The following is a 20,615-nucleotide window of genomic DNA, read 5'->3' as shown; positions in this document are numbered from 1 at the left end:
TTATGCGTTCTATATATCCACAGAAATTGTATTGACGTTTCCTAAATGATTATGACGATTACTTGGGCCAAAACGTAATATGTTTCTACTTTGAATTTTATAAACGATGGGTTATTTTGAATTCTATTTGAAAGGTGAAAATGGGGTGTTACAATATATATCTATTAGATTTAAACATTTTAAAACTAAACCATATCTAAACATTCTAATTTGCTAAAATATTTCGAATTAACTAGCCAAAATTATCCGTCCAATTATGGAATCTTAAGATTTTCGTCCATTACCTCTAATTTTGGAAAATATCAATTTTCCATAATCATTGGATAATTGGTACTAATAAATCTTTAATCGAATTTGAAAATCAGTACATAAGCCTGTCACGCACAAGAAGGAACATGCCATGTTCTACGATTAGGGTTTTATGAAACGATTCGCGGCCGCGCCACGCTCAATGATGTAACATCCCAAAATTCAAGCCCAAAAATTTCATTTTTGATTAATTAATTCATAAAAAATTCATTAGAAAGTATTGTATAAACACGACAACTCAAAACCAAGTATCATATTTGAAACCCACAACCATGAACAATTGTCATATCAGAGTACAATCCCAGAAAACACCATGCGGAAAAATCATATGTGTGTGATGCCATGCTACGCCGCCAGCTCCTTCCCCTTAGACGAAGAGGTACCTGAAACCAAAAACTGAAACCATAAGCACAAAGCTTAGTGAGTTCCCCCATCATACCACATACCATACAATACCATCGGTATCTTTCAACCAGTAATCATCATCGGTATCTTTCAACCGGTAACCATCATCGGTATCTTTCAACCGGTAACTGGGGACTATTCCACCCCCTACCACTAGCATACAATAGCAAGATATAAGCACATGTTCAGACATATCCGGGTATTGACCTACCCCTTGGTCCTAAGGACCACTATCAGGGAAACTATCCCTATCATGTAACACATCATACATATATAACTCATAACCAAACGCATACCAGACCAAGATAAATTATCACAAAGACAATTATCTTCTAAATACTCCTCAATGATGGGCCGGCATTGTGGCCTTATACCCACCCCTACTGGAAGGTAACTCACCTCGTATCTGCTGAATTGTGTGGGAATCCTCTGACTGCCGCCGCTGCTGCTCCGGAAGTCCTCCGGCTAAAATTCCCACAAAACACTTAGTCAGAAACTGACATCTACCCTTAGGATAAAATGAACATTTTACCCCTTGACCAAGTCAAAGTCAAAGTCAACTTCCAGTTGACCTGACTCGCGGAGTTGACTCGTCAACTCGCCGAGTCCCTATCCTTCCATCAGACCTCATACCTGTCTCTACTCGTCGAGTTAGGCGATGACTCGACGATTTTTCCTTTTAAATGAACACCGACTGAATCCACATCTGACTCGCCGAGTTGTATGAACAACTCGTTGAGTTCATCATCAACTGACACTCATGTCCTGACTTGGCTCGCCAAGTTGTATGAACAACTCGTCGAGTTACTCTTCATCCTATGAACACGTTCTGTCCTCGACTCGCCGAGTTGATGAACGACTCGCCGAGTTCCATGAAGATTGTCTTGACCTCGCCGAGTCCGTTCATGCACTCGCCGAGTACCATGAATTGCCAGAACACTTTGCTTAGTCCAGAACGTTGGGTCACTCCCGGGACTTCTAAAACCCTTCCACACTCAACTGGTCCTTATGACCCTCATTGATATGGGATCAAAACCCTTGGACTCGCCGAGTCCAGTAATGGACTCGCCGAGTCTATCACATTCCATACTAAGAACTTTGATTTCTGATGTGCAACATTTAACCAAATGATAGATCCAGGCCCCTAAACTCGGTCTAGCACGTAAAGTTACAAACTTTACGTGCATGCATGGGACATTAGAGCTTAAAAGGCTCTAAAATGGTTCTTTTGTTGCATGGGGCCTTCCTTGGTGCAAAAAGCAACCTAGATCTGACTTGTGGCTCATAAAATGACATGATACAGAAGCCCAAACCCCCAACCATGTTTGAAAACATGGTTGGCCGCCAAAAATGGCTTATAAAAACCCTAAATCACCTCAAAGAGGGATCTAACAGAAGAATGAGCAAGGTTTAGACTTTATACCTTCCAAAGACTGCAAATGATGAACCAAACTCGAATCCTTCAGTCCCATCCTGATCCTTCTATGCTCTTCCTTCCTCCTTGAGATCAAAACTCACAAGAATCACTCAAAAAGCCTTAGATCTTCTCAAAAACGGCTAGGGTTTGCTATGAGGAGTGTTTGGGAGCATAAAGGGGGAAAGGAGGCTGCATAAGGTCGTTTAAATATGGTGCAAACCCCTGGATTAGGGTTTTTGTCCAAACAGCGGCTACTCGCCAAGTCCGGGACTCGACTCGCCGAGTCCACAACTTAAACCCCGCGCCTCATCCCGCTTCTACTCGGTGAGTCAGTCCTTCGACTCGCCGAGTCCAAGGCCAAAAATGCAAAAATAAAAGAAGATTTAATAACAGAACACATACCAAGAACCATGTGCTACAAATGACGAGCGTGTCACACTCTACGATCAGAATACAATTTATAGCAAACAAGATCAAACAAGCTTCATACTTCCAGCGTAAATATCAATTAGCTATTGGCTCTGATACTACTGATAGGTTTTAAAGCTACGATAGAACAAATAACAGGCAGTGGAAACATTCAAAAATTATTCTATGCCTAGCGTTTGATTAAAACCTACAAGGCAATTCCTAGCTAATGATATTAACAACTATAATAGAGATATAAAGCTACCAGCCTCTGAACCAATATTGTAATTGATTATATCCACTTTAAGAACACGAACAAGTTGGTGATTCCCTTTGAAGAAGCTCCACTCGAAAAATACTACGCCAAGGAAGGAGCAACCAAAGTAGGTTCCCGTTAATGGCCCACACCCAATTGATCCAAAAGGGTGTGTGAAATGAGAGAGAGAGAGAGAGAAAGAGAGAGAGAGAGAGAGAGAGAGAGAGAGAGGAAAATCTACAAGTCTTTTAAGAGAGAAGAGAGACGTGAATTCAAGGGGCGGCCATGAAGGTCTATTTATAGTTGAAGGAAGCTTGGGACCAAACTTAGGGCTTTTGGATAAAGCCCAGATTTAATTAATTAAATAATTAAATCAAGAATATCCATTCCTTTAGCTCCCCATGAATGAATTTTAAGGAAATCCTTTGCCAAAATTTTTCCTCCCCCAATCGGGTTCTAGAACTTTCCTACTTCAACTTTCAAGAAATAACCAATCAGTCCCTGCACTTTTAGTTAGTACAAATTAATTCTAATTAATTCCAGTAGACTCCAAACTAGTTTCTAATTGATGCATTATCAAATAACAAATTGAAAACTATCTGTTTCTCTCCCTTTTAATTATTTACAACATCCTTGACAATTGAGGGTAACCCAAAAAGGACCTTGCTATTAATGAAAATTCCTTACCAATAAGTTATGACCTTGGACACATTTCCAACAATAACTTGTACATCCTGATTAATTTGATCAGGACCACTAAAGTAGAACCCTTATGCATAATAACCAGTATGTGTTTTAGTCGCATCCACGATCGTAGTTACAAGTGGGTCTCGCACAACTTGAGAATGCATAGGTTTGGTGGAAGTTGCACCTTTACCAAACTTGGAAACATTTGCAAATAGATTGAATGACCCAATCCATTCTGATCGCAGTTTCATCACCAATTCCAATTCATTCATAACATTAAGAAATTTGATAAAGGCATACGTCTTTCCAAGTTTCGATAAGTGTCGCCCCATGAAAACATTGCTCACTGTACCATGCTTAGTGCCTATATTGCATAATTGCTTAGTATCGATATGTTATCGGGAAGTTTGTGAAATTATACGATAGAGACCCATCGATTGTCGTTCCACTCCCACCTTTTTTCTTTGCAGTTATCCAGCGAGAATCGTCTCCACCCATGAGGAAGTGATCATGCAGAAACCGAAAGGGATTTGAGAGCATCAAACAAAGCCAAATGAAAAATGATATCCCCAACTCCCCACCCCACCGGAAAACGAAGTCAACTCCTTTGTCAACATCTTCGTAGAGGAAGAAATTAATTATTATGCAATTATGTAAATAAAAAGGTGATATGAAAAAGCTTTTCTATAGTGGACGATTAAATAGTTTTTTAAAGTGGTGATATGGTAATGACATGTCATAAAAAAGCACTAAAAATCTTAGTAAAAAAGGTTTCCTATTGGAGATGCTATTGTAGCATCTCCGGTAGGAGCTTTTTCAAGAGTTTTTTCAAGTTAAAAAGCTCCAAATATATGAAAAAGCAATTATGGGAGCTTTTTAACTTAAAAACTTTTTTAAACATCTCTGTAATTAGTGAGTTCTCCTCTTGAGCTTTTTTAATTATATGATGGGCCCAATAGCCTCCCAACCAATAACAAATCAATAATTGTAAAGATAATACAAAGATAACTTGACTAAAAAAGTTTTTTACATTAAAAGCTATTGGGGAGCTTTTTCATTTCAAGTTTTTTCATGAAAAAGCTTTCAAAAAAATATTTTTATAAATGTTGTCCTATTGGAGATGCTCTTATTAATGATTTTTATAAATGTTGTCACATTTTTCGAAATGTTATTATTGTGACTTTGAGTGGTTGTTTTTTCTTTTCGCCCCGAGCCTAAAATATATTTGAATCGGAACTGATAGTGTCATTATGAGAAATCTAACAGCTAGGTTATTAACTTTAACGACTTAGGTTCAAAACTGCAACAAAATAAAACTAGAGGGATAACCATATCAGAATATCGGAACTTAGACTAAACTTGTGATTTTTGATATGTTACAAAAACCATATTTGTAACTTAGAGCATCCAGAACCGGAGTTTAATAAGGGTTGAACAGAGGATGACTAGAATTGAATGGAGGTTGAATTGAGTTGAATGGAAGAGTTATATGATCATTGAATGGTTTTATATATTTTATCTTTTCTTTTTCAATTAAATTTCAAACCATATATATATATATATATATATATATATATATATATATATATATATATATATATATAATCTTATTTTCTTATTACTTTTATATTTGATTCCTATATATTTTTTTAATTAAACCACAAATAAAATTAACAATATCTTTAGGTACTATATTATTTAATGTATCATATTTTTTCAAATAAATAAGTCAAATGAAATATTTAAAAATAAAACCCACTGAAAAAGAAAAATATATCCATTACAAATCTAATAAAGACTAATTTAGATAAAATATTACATTAATCGAAGTATTACACATTAATTTATAATTTGTAATTATGTTTATAAGTATAATGATTATGATATCGAAATCTATTAAACTTTGTAGGGTTTAATGGAGTGTGGATGCTAAAGAGTACAGTTGAATAAAAAGTAAAATGTTGATATAACACTAATGTGACAATCCATCAAACTTCTTAGAGTTCAATGGACTATGGATGCCCTTAGTCTAAAGATATATAGATCATTCCTCTATTATTAAACTTGATGTTTTGGGTGTATCTCTGAACGAAAGACTGTCTAGCGCACCGATGGCAACAACGTGGCAATTAGTTCATGATGCGGGAAAATCCATTGGTTTTAAACTTCTTAATGTGCTATCTTCGTTGAAGAAGTTCTTTTTGATTATCATTCTAAAAAAATATTAACACGAATCATGTTTTCAACAATAAGGAAACCCAAATAAATAAAAGGTAGACAAATAGCAAAACTTCTAGTTACCTCTTGAACATAGCCAAAACCAACCTCGACATCGGTTAACTTACTTTTAGACAAGGTGATCATCAACTCAAATTTAAATAAAAACAACATAAAATAAAAATCACCAAATAGAAAATGTCACAATCACAAAAAAAATGCCACCATCAACATTAAAAATGAGACAAATGATGACATGTGTCTCAAAAAGAAAATATCCCCATAAAGCATTAGCTCTCCTCGCCTCAAGAAGCGTTAGCCAATAGAATAGGATTTGAGTCAGAGACCCATTTGTTTTTGAGGTGTTAGATTCTAAATAATCACCTCTAAGGCTAAAGGGAGTCGACTCACCATGGAAGCTCGCTACGATCACCAAGCATGATGAACACCACCCCCTAGCGCTCGCTAGGGGGCTCGCTACCTGAAATGCGCTATGGCTTTGGCGAGAAGAGAGAGACTTTGTGAACGAATTTGATTGGTGGAAGTGAGGTTTGATCGGATTGCTATTCGGATTCCCTTCTTGACTCCATCAAATTAAATCTTTGAATTTATTGTTGATATTAAAGATTTCAACAGCTTATATTAAATTGTTGGATTTATTGTTGCATTCGTAACATTGTATGTATGTTGCTGTCATTGCACCAATGTACACATTATAATTTATTTTTGATATTAAATATTTCAACAACTTATATTTACCAAATTTGATTTTAAAAAAATGTTTTTAATAAATAAATAAATAAATATTCAACTATCATTCAAATAATTTAAATTAAACCACACTCTCAACAATTTACACACACAAAATACCATATCTCTCTCAGGAACTCTCTAAATTCAAGAAAAATGTTTTCATCTCAAACAAAAAAACCCCAAGAACCAACAAAAAGAAATCTTCAAACCTTCCATCACTACACCTTCCACCTCCAAACACTCAATCACCAAACTTTCCATCCCCAAACCTTCCATCACCACCATGTTATCGACCATCATTTGATCAACTAATTCACTCACCCGCTAGCTTCTACTTTCCTATGATGGCTCCGCAAATGTTTCCATTTAATCTGTTCTCTTCTCAACCAATGGGATTACTACAACCAATCTCAACCAACACCTCGTCCGAATGTGGATCTTGATCTGTTTGAAAAGGTTCATGAAACTCAATTCTTTTCTCAACCCCAACCGTAAACTAACTTTGAATCCCAACCACGCCGCCTACTCGACGAGTCAACCGATTCTTTCGATGAAGGCCTCGTTGAAGATCCCATTCAAGAATCATTTCAAGAGCCCGAAGTGGAACCACAAGCACAAAAAAAAAGGAAAAAGGAGGGCACCATGTAGAGGGTGGGCGGATGATGAAGATAGGGCACTAACTCAATCATGACTACATGTGTCGGAGGACCAAATCCATGGGAACGACCGAGACTCAACAACATTCATAGAAAAAGTTTGGAATAATTTTTAACACCGCTTGAATAAGAAGTATCGCAACCCCGAGTCACTTTACTAGAAGTGGAGGACCGCCAACCGAGTCACAACGGAGTTCAATGACATATACATGGACGCGATGAACCCCCCCCCCCCCAAAGCGGTGCAACTGAGGTGGATATCATGGCTAAAGTTTTAAAGATTTACAAGGCGAAAGTCGGATAAACTTTTGTCAATGAGTCGTTTTGGGGAGTTGGGAAGGGCAATCGAAAATGGCTAGATCTAAAAAGTCTTGGCGATTACGCAGGGATGTCTAAATGAACCAGAACTTCGGAGTCACACCACATTCAATAATTTAATGCGCGTATCGGAGGTATTGACCTCAACAATGACGATCCTTATGAAGTTCCAACTCGTCCTATGGGACGATACAAAGCAAAAAAGAAAGCTGGAAGGAGCACAAAGTTTGTCGACTGACGTGGAGGACATAAGGAAAGACATCAAAGGGTGGTCGATAAGCTTGAGGGTTTTTTGGAATTGGGAAAGATGAAAGAAAGGAACCATGAGATAAAAGAAAAGAATTGTTCGTTAAAACTTTTCTTAACCCCAGGAGACAACTTGTCCAAGGAGTATTGTTGGATTTTTAACAATGTAAATAAGGATCTTGCTAAAGAATAAAATTGGGATTAGCCGTAGTATTTTTATTTATTAGATGCGGTATTAAGTCTTGTTTTAGTGTAGTATTTAGGAAGTAAGTAATGTTTTAAATTTTTAATCGTATTTTATATTAGATATTAATGCAACATTTTTTATTTAATTTTAATGTACTTTTTAGGTAGACTTTGATTTTAATTTTAATCGTATTTTATATTAGAAATTAATATATGTCATCACACGCATTTATGTAAAGGGAATCTTGATAGGCAAACAAGACCTCAATAATTGCAACCATTATATATATATTATATATGACCACATTCGCAAATTTTGAAACACACAAAGTATCATTCCTTCAGTTTTATTGTCTTTCCTTTAAAAAAGAATGTCGTCTTCGTCTTCGTCATTTTCACCGAACGATGTTTTTGATAGTGTAGTACAGTCGGTCTTCTCCATACTTAATAGGTCAGAACAACATCTTAACAACATTGAATCAAGCAATGTGCAACGTAAACAAAGAAGACATATCCAAAACGGCTTGAAGCGGCCCACCAACGTCCCATGCACGATTTTTTGACGAAAATGCTCTGTTTAAAGGATATTATTTCCATCGACGGTTCAAGATGCATAAAGATTTGTTTATGCGTATTGTAGAAGGTGTGATTTCAGTGTCTGAGTATATGAGCCAATTCCCGGACGCAAGAGGTACATTAGGCTTTGATCTAATTCAAAATGTATTGTTGTATTTTGTATGTTAGCATATACCACCCCCTGGTGCACTAGACGAGAGTTTTAGGATGTTCGCACGTACCACCCGAAAAAATCTTCACGAATTTTGCATAGTTGTCATGTCTTTGTATGGTCCACGATATTTGTGTCGTCCTACTGCTAGTGACATACAAAAGCTGTATGCTCATCATGGAAATGTGCATGGTTTGCCTAGAATGTTAGGAAGTTTAGATTGCATGCATTGGAAATGGAATATGTATCCTAACGCATATCATGGACAATACATAAAGGGATATCATTATCCTACGGTCGTGCTTGAAGTTGTAGCCTCACAGAATTTATGGATCTGGGATGCCTATTCTATAGTGTCGGTTCGCTTAATGATATTAATATTCTCAATAACTCACCAATATTTAATAAGGTGTATGACGGTACTGCCTCCGATTCGTCATTTGTACTCCGAGGAACGAAATATAAATTTGGGTACTATCTTGTGGATGGGATCTATACTGAGCTTTCTGTTTTCATTAAAAGTTTGTGATGTCCAGATGACCCTTATAGGTCCAAATTTAAGAGAGTCCAAGAAAAAGCAAGAAAAGATATCGAACGAGCGTTTGGAGCACTTAAAAAGCTTTGGCAGATATTTGCAAAAGCATCCATCTTTCATGATATTTCTACTATGACAGAAGTGGTGTATACATGTATCATATTGCATAATATGATAATAGAACATGAGGGAAACGCAATATGTGTGTATGACGAGAATGAAGTCATCCAAGAGACACAACCCCTAGAATATTGTGGTCAAGAATGGATACAAAGAATGAGGATAATTCACAGAGCAGTAATCCATACCAATCTTCGCTGCCATTTGAACGATCATCTTTGGACGATGGACAATCTTGATCTAAATATGTCACCGGAAGACGAATTGGAAGGCATGTATTCGGAGGAAGACCCGTTGCTTTAGTGTGTTTTTTTATGAAATGTGTTTTAATTAATGAAGTGTGTTTTTTATGTATTAAGTCGTGTTTTTAGGTATTAAGTCGTGCCTCTCGGTGTTAAGCCATGTTTGTAGTGGTTTGAATTATTAAATCGTGTTTTTAGGTATTTTAAGTTTTAATTTATTGTAACTTTTTTAATTTAATATGAAATGTTTATGTTTTAAAAAATATAATTGATATTATATTATTTGTTTGTGGTTTAAAAAAATAAAATTTGTTTAATATTATAATAAAATAAAGTATTTTTGTTAAAGATGTTTCGGTTCTTAAAAAGCCAAAGGCCACCTAGGAACCACTTTTTTTTTCATCTTTTACCACTTGTTGAAGCTGGTTCTAAAACTGAAACTCATATGGTCCTTTTTAACCCTAAAAACTCGCTTAAAATTTTCAATACACGCGTACAATTTAACACTAAAAACCGAAGGGCTTCTTCCCCAACGGGGTATCAGATAATGCTCTCCCTCCTTAAAGTCTAGTGCTTAGGTTTCATCGTGGACATAGGTGGAACTAGAAGTAGGTTAGGAATATATCATTCCAAAAAAAGGTTAAATATGTTATTTACTTAGAGGGTAGTTCACCATTTCTAACTCCCACCTTCCCGTTTTTGATGGAGTTGCTAATGTGGAGTTGGGTTACATGACATGACATACATTCTATCAACCTTGACCGAAATTCAACCAGCTTGACCGAAATCATGTAAATTCAACCAGCTTGACCGAAATTCAACATCTCAATGTGTTTCCAATCTTTCTTTCTTCTTTTTTTTTTGCAAAAGTGGCGCTTGTGCCCAAATGGACTTGGGTTACAATGACACGGCATACATTTTATCATATTTTTACTACAATGGATCGATTTCCCATGTTCATGTGTCCTTCAAACCTGTTTAAACTTCTGTTACATGGTTGTACACAAGATTAGTAATGTAAATAACCAAGCAAACAATTAAACAAAATCCATATATCATTTCCATGTTAGCAAGTCACCATAACATCGGTTTCTCTTCAGGTCTTGCCGGATGAAAAACCAAAACTTATTTCACTTGGGAGAAAGAGAGTTCTAGGGTATGCAAACATCAAAAATCTATGAACTTGCAAAAATGGTCAATGATTTGAGATTGACTTTTAATTGTGTGGGAGTTTCAATTCCAATGTGGATTGAACTCCATATGGGTACATCATATCAGATGTACATGATTTTCATCTCACATGATGCTTTTGGTCAATATAGGCCTGCTAGCTGGCTAGCAGGCTGTTGTGTACTAGATTTACACTGTGAGCTATGGTTGTTAGGAGAATAACCTTTTTGCAGAAATGTCAGACAACAAACTATTTTTTTATTGTTTTATAAAACAAAAACATATCTCAAAGAAAATTTTAGATGTGATGCTGCCACCCCTCAAACGTCTACGAACAAACCAATCATTGGAGATAGAAGTCAATGAAGATGATATTCAACCAATTAGAAAGAAAATAGAAAAAAACACACAAAAAATATAGATCTTGATATGGAAAGAGAAGATGAGTGGTATTTGCTTAGAGCCCTGCACCAAGATGGTCATGCCCAACTGTTGTCATGCAATGTTCATCAATTGCTTCCATGACCGGTAACTTTTATTACAAACATGTTTCACATTTCTTGTTTTCAGGCTAAATTTTTACATTTTTACAGGAATCCTGCCCTTTGTGTCATGGTAGCTTGAAGAGAGTCAACTCAGAGGACTTACGGGTTCTTCCATGTACAACAAATGTGGTTGACCAAAAAATCATGTCAAAGGAGGATAAGAAATGGTTTTATGAGTATATTAAAAAGCTGCCTAAAGATGTCCGAAATGCTTTATTCTTACTATTTATTTTAATCTAAGTAGGGTAAAAAGTGGAACGTTTTTCGTGTATATTCGCAATTTTAATGCAAGTGATTTTGCAGTCGATTTCTACAAAATATGTACATTCCCAATGTAGAATTTAGCTACGTTTTAATGTATGTTTTTACTCGTAGTTATAGTAAATGTCTTCTTTTGAAAGTTAAATCTCTTCAGTCAAATGATTAGCAAAAGCACCTTGAACACCAATCTATATATGATCCTCGATCCATAAACTTCATTAAAAATTCAAAATGTCAAATTGATTACATAAATATAATTAGAGTAGAAAAGGGTTGGATCCATAGTTTGGTTTTATCTCAGACTTGATAATTTTATATTTGATTAAACTGTGCATTCATTTGAGTGTTGTTTAAATGCAGGGTGCTAATTCAAATCCCAGAAGCTATCTAACTGTCAACTGTGAGTGTTGTATGTGTCATATGTTATGTATGTGTGTGTCATATGGTGCTAATGTTTCATCTATCATGGTTCATGATTTAACTCTTTTTTTTTCATGTCTGTTTTTAATGTAACTATGCAGATTAATAAGCTACATTTATAACATTTATCAAGGATTTAATTTAAAATTGAATGGCAAATACATGTTCGTCATTAAGGGGAATATCTTTTGGTTTCCATGAATGTCTTGTGATAATATTAGGATGAAGGTAATGTGAGTTGTAACATCTGCAATAGCATTGAAAAACTCGGAGTTAGAATGAATAATCATGCATTATACTTTGTTGCTGAATGTTTGGGACAACAAACTTTAAACTTAAAAAATAATGACATTAATGTGTGAAATAACGATGCTATAGTAATCACTAAAATTGTTGAAATATTTTGGCTTAATCTCGAAAATTGAAATTCTGATTTTGGTTTTCCGCCAAATTCAAATAGATAACTATATCCCATCATAATCTAACTACAATTTGTTATCCAATTTTTAAATAAAATTTTAAAAAAGAAACAAACCTTCTGTTCCAACTCTTGCATCCCAAGGTATCAAGCAAGCAAGAATCATGTCCAACACTAAAGAATTCTTTTGTGCTTTATAGACATACAAACAAAATCAAATCATTAGATAGTAATTTACATAAAACTTTAAAATGTTACTATTTAATCAACTAATGAAAAATACCAAGAGGGACAAAAGTGGACATCTTCAACTAGACATAACTGGACATCTTCAACTATATCTGTGTCACCCTACCACATTTTGAAATTTATAGCTTATAATTATCAAACAATTAGCCCAAAAATGATATAGCTTATAATTTTCTTGGTTATCAATTTCCCAGAAGTTGTAAAAAAATTATTGTGAACTGTCACATGGAAGCTTCATTTTGGAATTCATGTATGAAGTCAAAATTGAAGGTTACCTTCGATAGAGGAAGAAATGTAATTGAAATTAATATATTCATTTGAGATAAGGAAGACGCAAAGGGTACCTGATGGATGCAGCTAGTATTATTCTCCCTCCCTTCTTTAATTTTCTTTACAAACGATGACCTAAAAACCCTAGACTAGGGGATATACAAGGAAAGGGAGGTGAGATAAAGCAGGATTAGACCAACAGCACACCGAGTAATGTGCCCCCTTATATCCCATTAGGCAGCATAACCAAGTCTTGATATATACTCTTCTTCTGCGGATTTATCTCTTTGCTTCATGCTACTCCTTCGTTTTTGTCTGTCTTTCGGTTACTCGTATACCATTTGTCAAGAACAAAGTGATGATGAAAACAATTCTTCTAGGTAAATTAGTTTATAGCTAAAAACAACAATGTTTTGATGTACCAATATAAAGTTATTGAAACCATTTAACAAATAGAAATGAGTTAAACAAAATCGAAGTCAATTACCAAGATGATGATATACAAGAGGCATGGTGAATGTTTCCGAAATACAAAAGTCTTTCATATATGTAAGTACCATAATATAATATATAAATACAAGCAGGTGTTGTATGTTGCATCAAACTAGGCAACGAAAAGTTCTATTGCATATAAGCTTGAAAAAGCTTACCATGGAAACATGGTATATCAAGACTTCTTTTAGAGATTGCACTATCATACTCTATCGGTTGACCATATTTCATACACGATAGAAAATGTGGACCAACCGGTTAATTGAGAAACATGTAGGAGGTTTGTATTAGTTTTTATAACGATCTCACCACCCATGTTATTTGCAATCAACAATGGCCTAAGCATACCAAGACATCGGATTTAGTACTAACATATCATATATGATAGACTTAATGGCAAAAGCCAATGGTCCACATGCCTTATCATGTGTGGTACAATATTGAGATTTGCTTAATGAGTTACATTGGTATGAGTTAATGTGGGATCAAAACATACATAACTAACTTTAAAAAAAATTACTTAACTATTGTTCCAATGTTTTTATTTTATTACAATATCATTGTTATGTAAGAAATTAAAAATCAACCGTTACTTTTCATGTTCTCAAATTTCACACTTTCGGAACTTGTTTAGCCACATCTTTTCCAATTCCCACAATAACAATAAAGGTATTTCAAAACCAGCTGTCAAATTTTATAGTTTATATCCAAGTCCATACTGTTTCTTGAATATACATGCATATATTAATTTATTTAAACACTTCAAAAACTAATATAAATTATATTAATCTATCATTAAATGAAATACTTGTTGGTACTAATTGCTTTATGTACTCTTAGTTTATAAATTTTCACTACTTGTAAACTTATATTTTTATAACATTTATACAGGAATCCTGCCCTTTGTGTCATGGTTGCTATAAAATACAATTCTGCAAAAGTTTTGAAAACCACTTCTGATAAAATAACCTCCTAAATGATTTGCAAGTTACAATCATAATAAATATTACAATAATCAATAATTGTAATTGGTTATAAATATTATAAAACAGTCATTAAAAAAATATTTTCTTTTCATTTCTCCACGTACTACCACCATGCCCCTACATCTCCTATCTAAAAAACAAACAAAAAAAAAAAACAAACAAACAAACAAATGTAAATTTTCTTATTTATTAACAAACTTGGCATAATAAAAATAATTTAATTAGAAAAAATTATACTTACCCAACTTTAAACACAATCGAAATCCTACAGCTTTTTCGGTAGGTAGAGTTCAGTTAAATACTTCATCCCAAGAAATGTCACAGTCTGAATTTTTATCTTCTCCTTAGTCTCCAACATTGTACTCAACTCTTCAACCCACTTAAGCTTACTATTCACACATTCCTCTTCTAACATATTTACAGCCTCTTAATCACGCAGTATCATTTAGATTCAAACATCTTCAGAAAAATTGAACTTTCTTATATGCGAGGGTTGATTGCCTAACCATTTAACATTTGGTATGATTAGGTAACCATTTTCATAAGACAAATTCCTTGACCCTGAAGACAATATCTGAATTTCATATGAATCACAGTCTATTAAAGCCAAAACAGGTAACCCAAATTCCATTTTCAACTTTCGTAGAAAAAGTCGGGTGGCAACATCCGGTTGCCTTCTAGCGGTTAAAATTATACATGGAAAACCGTTATATAATTTTTCCGTGGCAAAAAAGAGAAAAGATTTACATCATTTTCAACAAAAAGTATGAAAGATGCCTTAAAATTCACAATTTCAACATTTTTAATGTCATTTGGGATTGTTTTCCCCCATTTACGTTTTTTTGTACAATCAAAAGTATTGATCATTTGCCTTAAAAATAAGATTTCCAATGACAACTCCTTTATCCACAGCAAATATATTCAAGAAAGTTTTTGTGCAATTGAGCATACAAGCGCAATATTTTCAATGACAGCATCGAAAATGGCCTTAAACAGTTTGGATTAATATAGAGAACATCTCTTTTAGTCATTGAAACATTTTATGATAAAGTCACCTCTATGATTGATAGTATGCAAGATGTAATTATAGTCATCCAAAATGTTTTTGGGTTATCAAAACGTTGTTGATAGACGTTCTCCTTAATAAAGATCTGATCGTACTCTTTAATATTGATTTGGTTAACTGACCTGCGAGAGAGTATGCTAAAGTAGTAGTTATGCCCATTGACATTCCCCTCATATTTGAGTGCTTTTATGACTCTTATGACGGCTTCAAGTTTTAACGCAGTAGCTTGACGAAAGTTATAATTATGACCAAGATCCGAGAGAGAACGCTTTGTTAGTTCTCTTCTTAGGGTTCTTTTAATCTTTTAGGGTTTTCCTTGGTACTATAATATACAAAAACCTACACTTTACAGACAAAGTCTAAATTTTTACAAATATGGTTACATATATTAATATCCCTTGATGTTTTTCACCAAAAAAAAAATCACATCAACGTATCCTAGCAGTAGCTTTTCTCATTGTCATGAGACTCGATATCATCATACTCTTGCATCCTCAACTTTTTTGTCCTTTGCTTCCGTCTAATATTTATTCAACTCATCCATTGCCACATGTCTATCTTTCAGCTCCCACCTCCCCCCATCATGGGGCAATACACCAACGGCGGCAGATCCCGACATCGTAGATTAAAAATCCAACTTCACAAAACCTCGAATCCCGAGCCGAAGTTACTAGGTTCGCTCTCGGATGTTGGTTATAATTACAACTTTTGTCAAGCTGCTACGTTAAAGTCGGAAGTCGTCATAAGAGTCATAAAGTGATAAAAGCACTCAACTATGAAGCATAATGTCAAGGGGCACAACTATTACTTTACTATACCCTCTCACAAATTAGTTACCAGATCTATATTAAGGAGTACGATCAGATCCTTCTTAAGGAGAACATCTATCAGCAACGCTTTGATAACCAAAAACGTCTCAAAGGGCTATAATGACATCCTGAATACTGTCAATCATCATAATGGTTTTATCACAAAATGTTTCAATAACCATAAGAGATGTTTTCTATATGAATGTCAAGTTGTTTAAGGCCATTTCCGATGCCGTCATTGAAGATAATGTTTGTATCCTCAATTGCACGAGAACCTTTTTGAATATATTTACGGGTGATAAAGGAGTTGTAATTGGAAATCTTATTTTTAAAGATGATCATACTTTTGATTATACAAAACAATGTAAATCGGAAAAAAAAAAAGCAATCTCTCACAACGTGGAAAATGTTGAAATTATGCATTTTAAAGCATCTTTCATACTTTACTTGAAAAAGATGCAATCTTTTCTTTTTTGGCCACGAAAAATTCTATAATCGTTTTCCATGCATAATTTTAACAGCTAGAAGGCAACCGAATGTTGTCACCCGGCTTTTTCTACGAAAGTTGAAAATGAAACTAAAGTTACCTATTTTGGCCTTAATTGACTGTGATCCATATAGAATTCAGATAATGTCTATTATATATATGTTTCAGGGTCAATGAATTTATCTTATGAGAATAGTCATCTAACGACACCAAATGTCAAGTGGTTAGGTATTAAATCTTCTCAAATAAACAAGTTTAATCTCCCCAAAGATGTTCGAATCCAAATGACACTGCGTGATATTATGATGGCTAAAAATTTGTTAAAATAGGAATGTGTGAATAGTACTACTAAATGAGCTGAAGAACTAAGGACGATGTTGGAGACAATGAGAAAGCAAAAAATTCAAGTTGCAACTTGTTTTAGGATTTGTTTTAGGATTAACTATTTAACTAAAGTCTTTCTACCAAAAAAAACTATACGATTTCAATTGTATTAAAGATTAGGTAAGTTTCCTATTTTCTAATTAGTTTTTTTTATTGTGTCGAGTTTGTTAACTAATAAAAAAAATTTACATTATATGTATATGTATGCTTTTTTTTGTTTAAGATGAGAGGTAGGGGCATGGTGTCGATACGTGGAGAAATGAAAAGAAAATAATTTTTTTAGTGATTTTTTTATTTGAATAGAGATAACTATTTTAATGACCGTTTTTAATTATTTTTAATCAATTATAATTGTTGATTATTATAAATATTTATGATGACTGTAACATGCAAATGACCTAAAAACTTATTTTATCATGGTGGTTTTCAAAACTTTTGCAAAATTATAATTTATATCAACCACGTTTACAAATGTTATAAAAATGTAAGTTTACAAATGATGTAGAAATGTTATGAACAAAGAATAAATGAAAGAATTAGTACCAACAAATATTGTATTCAATGATAGGTTAATATCAATTACATTAGCTTTTGAAGTGTTTAAATTAATATCTTGTGTGGATATTCAAAAAAACATTATGGAGTGATATGTTTACTATATATTTAAGTAAGGGACATGAAAAGAGTCATGTTAAGCCCAACTGAGCCCATGGAGCTTTCTCTCGGAAATTCTACCAATCGTGTAGGTCCTCTGTTATTGAAAAGGGTTATCGACTTAAATATTCCCTATAAAATTTGACATTTGGTTTTGAAATACATTATTGTTATTTTGGACTTGTTATGGGTAGAAATTGGAAAATATATGGCTAAATTGGTTTGAAAGTGTGAAATTTACCAACATAAAAAGTAACAGTTGACTTTGAATCTGCAATTGACGTTTTATTTCTTGCATAACAATGATATTGTAATAAAATAAAAACATTATGAGAGTAACAAGATAAAAAAATAAAAAAAATAAAAAATAAAAAAAATAAAAAAAAAAACTCAAAGTTATGTATGTTTTGTAAACAATATTTTGATTCCAACTTGACTCATACTAATATAACATGACATTAAGCAAATCTCAATATCATATCACACATGATAAGGCATGTGGACCATTAGCTTCTGCCAAAAAGTCCATCACACATTATATATTTATAACTAAATATGATGTCTTGATATTCTTAGGCCATGGTTGATTACATATCAACAAGATTCTAATTTATGAGAGTAGATAACTATGACGAATATTCTTAATACTCAGGAATGAAAAAATATGAATTGAAAAACGGGTGTCCTTGATATACTTAGAGCACTAAAATAGCCATTTTTAATACATGGTTGATGAAGTTATTATGAGTGTATTTTAGATATGGATTGGTTTTTACCTTTTTGCAATATATGTTGCAACCATGTTCCGCTGCAGCGCCTTTTATATATATATTCTCTCCAAATTAGTCCTCTCCTAAAGGTGCAAGACATTAGAAAGAAGCATTAAGTTATTTTTATGAGTTTAATGGTAGGCTCTTACATAGATATATGTTTAAAGGAGGAAACAGTATCATACATTACCACTAGATCATCATCTTTATATGTTAATAAATATAACATGACAATGTTACAGACAGAAACGTTAACTACAACTTATTTATGGGGATATATATTTAATAACTAAACCTCGTCCAAACATATTGAGGATAACATCATGGGGCATTCCTTTTCAATTATCCTATATACGAATTTCAAAATGTATAATAATTTATGGGAGTAAAAGATGAAACAAATACACTAATACAAGGTTTGAAATGGAAAATATTATGTTATGTTCACACCTTACAAGTCACCTGTAAGGGACCTTTCATGGGTTTTGCAGCAGTCAGTTCTTCTACTTTCTTCCTAAGTACTGAATTTTTCTGATAAGATAATAACAAGAAAATTGATTTATGTGAAAATTTCAATAGAATTTATGGTATGACAGCTTTCAGTTGTGAAAAAGCTTATGGATTTTAGTGTTTCAAATCAGTGTATACAAACCTCAATATCCTTTAGTGTCTAAAAATCTACATCAATTATGGAATTGAACTTGCTTCTATTAAACTCCTCGCTGTAATAAAAAAAAAAAAAAAAAAAAAACAATATGATAAATATACAACTATAGTGGATTAGCTATAGTGGTGCCGGTGGGTTTCCTGCCCTATATAGCGCAAACAACATCAAAAACACCTTAAAAGCATAAATATACTTGAGCATCTAACATCCAACATCCGGCCGCCTTCTATATGGCTGGCGTCGCCGGAAATGACGACCACAGCAGCCCAAAAGCCACCGGCGGCCACAATAACGTCCACGACGTCAAACAGAGAGAGAGACGACGGAGAGGAGAAGAAGCCAATCTTACCGAGTGTTTCCGGTTGTTCAAGATGCCACGCAAGGACGAACGCTGCCCAATCCTCGGTCTTCGGCGGTCTTCTCAGCTGCCCATGATAGTTACCGCTTCACCTTGACTTCGCCGGAGACATGTGCGACAGTGGTGGTGTTCGACGACAATGCGACGAGGAGATGACGATGGGTGGAGTGCGAGGGCACAGTGGTGGCGGCTGGACTTCACGCATGGCGGCTGTATCACAATGTTAGGGTTAGGGTTGTTTAAAAAAAAAAGGACATGGCGAAGGGATACGGGTTAGTCCCGTGTCTCATTTCTAACGTGTGCCGATTTACCAAGTTTCGTCCCTCCTTCTTATACCACTTTCAATTTAAGTCCCAACAACTACCAACTAGCCCTCGCCTCTATAAATATTTACAAAGTGGCCCGAGAATTACACTTTGACCCCCGAATAATCCAATTATAACATTTGGCTCCTTAAAGCAACACCCCACTAAATATTATGGATTTTAGAGCTACTATTCATTCATCAAATTTATCTATTTATTTATTTAACAAACGGGATGTTACAACTCTCCCCACTTAAATTAGATTTCGTCCTCGAAATCATTCCTTACATGCTAGGAAACTTGAACGACATGGCCACAAGCCCAAGTATATCCCCAGCCGTTCAATCCAACAGAGTTATCTCAACTAACCACATTATACATGCAACCACTAAGCTCGCTTTACTCCAAGCAATATTACAACCGATCTGTAGTCACACATCACTTTCGACCTCTGTCGTCTAACACTCACTAACTTCATGCGTGCTACGGTCCTTCTCATGCCAAACGGACTGACCCTCCCAGGTCTAGAACATCATATGGAAACCTTAACCACTCAAAAAGAAATTCATCAAGAATCCAAAATCTCAACTCATATATCCTTTACACAGATAGGGCCAAACTCAAACTCGAGAGTCAGTGTTATAACACTCACTTACTGACTAATGAGTGCTACGGCTCCCCGTAGACTTACGACACCCTCACACTGACTCGTGAATGTTACGGCTCCCCGCAAGCTTACTTCACCCACTCACTCGCCATGGGCTCTCCCATGGTTTTTCCTTGATATTACAAAGTGATTACTCCCACTTGGATTGTCCCACT

The 20,615-nt window shown here is 34.6% G+C and overlaps 1 protein-coding gene and 1 long non-coding RNA gene across 7 annotated transcripts; one reads left to right on the top strand and one right to left on the bottom strand.

The window, feature by feature from the left end:
* The first annotated feature begins 8,467 nt into the window (after positions 1-8,467).
* On the top strand, positions 8,468-9,543 carry LOC145066474 (uncharacterized). Its single transcript, XM_079013739.1, has 2 exons — positions 8,468-8,549; positions 9,122-9,543. Exons 1-2 carry the CDS (start codon positions 8,468-8,470, stop codon positions 9,541-9,543), a joined length of 504 nt encoding a protein of 167 aa, XP_078869865.1.
* Positions 9,544-11,924: 2,381 nt separating this feature from the next.
* LOC145049742 (uncharacterized) lies at positions 11,925-19,794 on the bottom strand. Of its 6 annotated transcripts, none has more exons than XR_013683321.1 (8): positions 19,480-19,794; positions 19,116-19,185; positions 18,914-18,994; positions 14,535-18,546; positions 12,890-14,423; positions 12,580-12,647; positions 12,414-12,488; positions 11,925-12,125 (listed from the first exon to the last, which is right to left on the bottom strand). It is a non-coding gene; the product is annotated as an uncharacterized LOC145049742 (long non-coding RNA). The 6 variants fall into 6 exon arrangements; XR_013683323.1 differs by having other exon boundaries at positions 18,470-18,546; XR_013683325.1 differs by having other exon boundaries at positions 18,470-18,546; positions 18,926-18,994.
* Between the last annotated feature and the right edge of the window lie 821 nt (positions 19,795-20,615).

This window comes from Lactuca serriola, chromosome 1, assembly GCF_051521515.1.
Source record: "Lactuca serriola cultivar US96UC23 chromosome 1, Lser_US96UC23_V15, whole genome shotgun sequence".
Lineage (NCBI taxonomy): Eukaryota > Viridiplantae > Streptophyta > Magnoliopsida > Asterales > Asteraceae > Lactuca > Lactuca serriola.
This window is presented reverse-complemented; position numbering and strand designations above follow the sequence as displayed.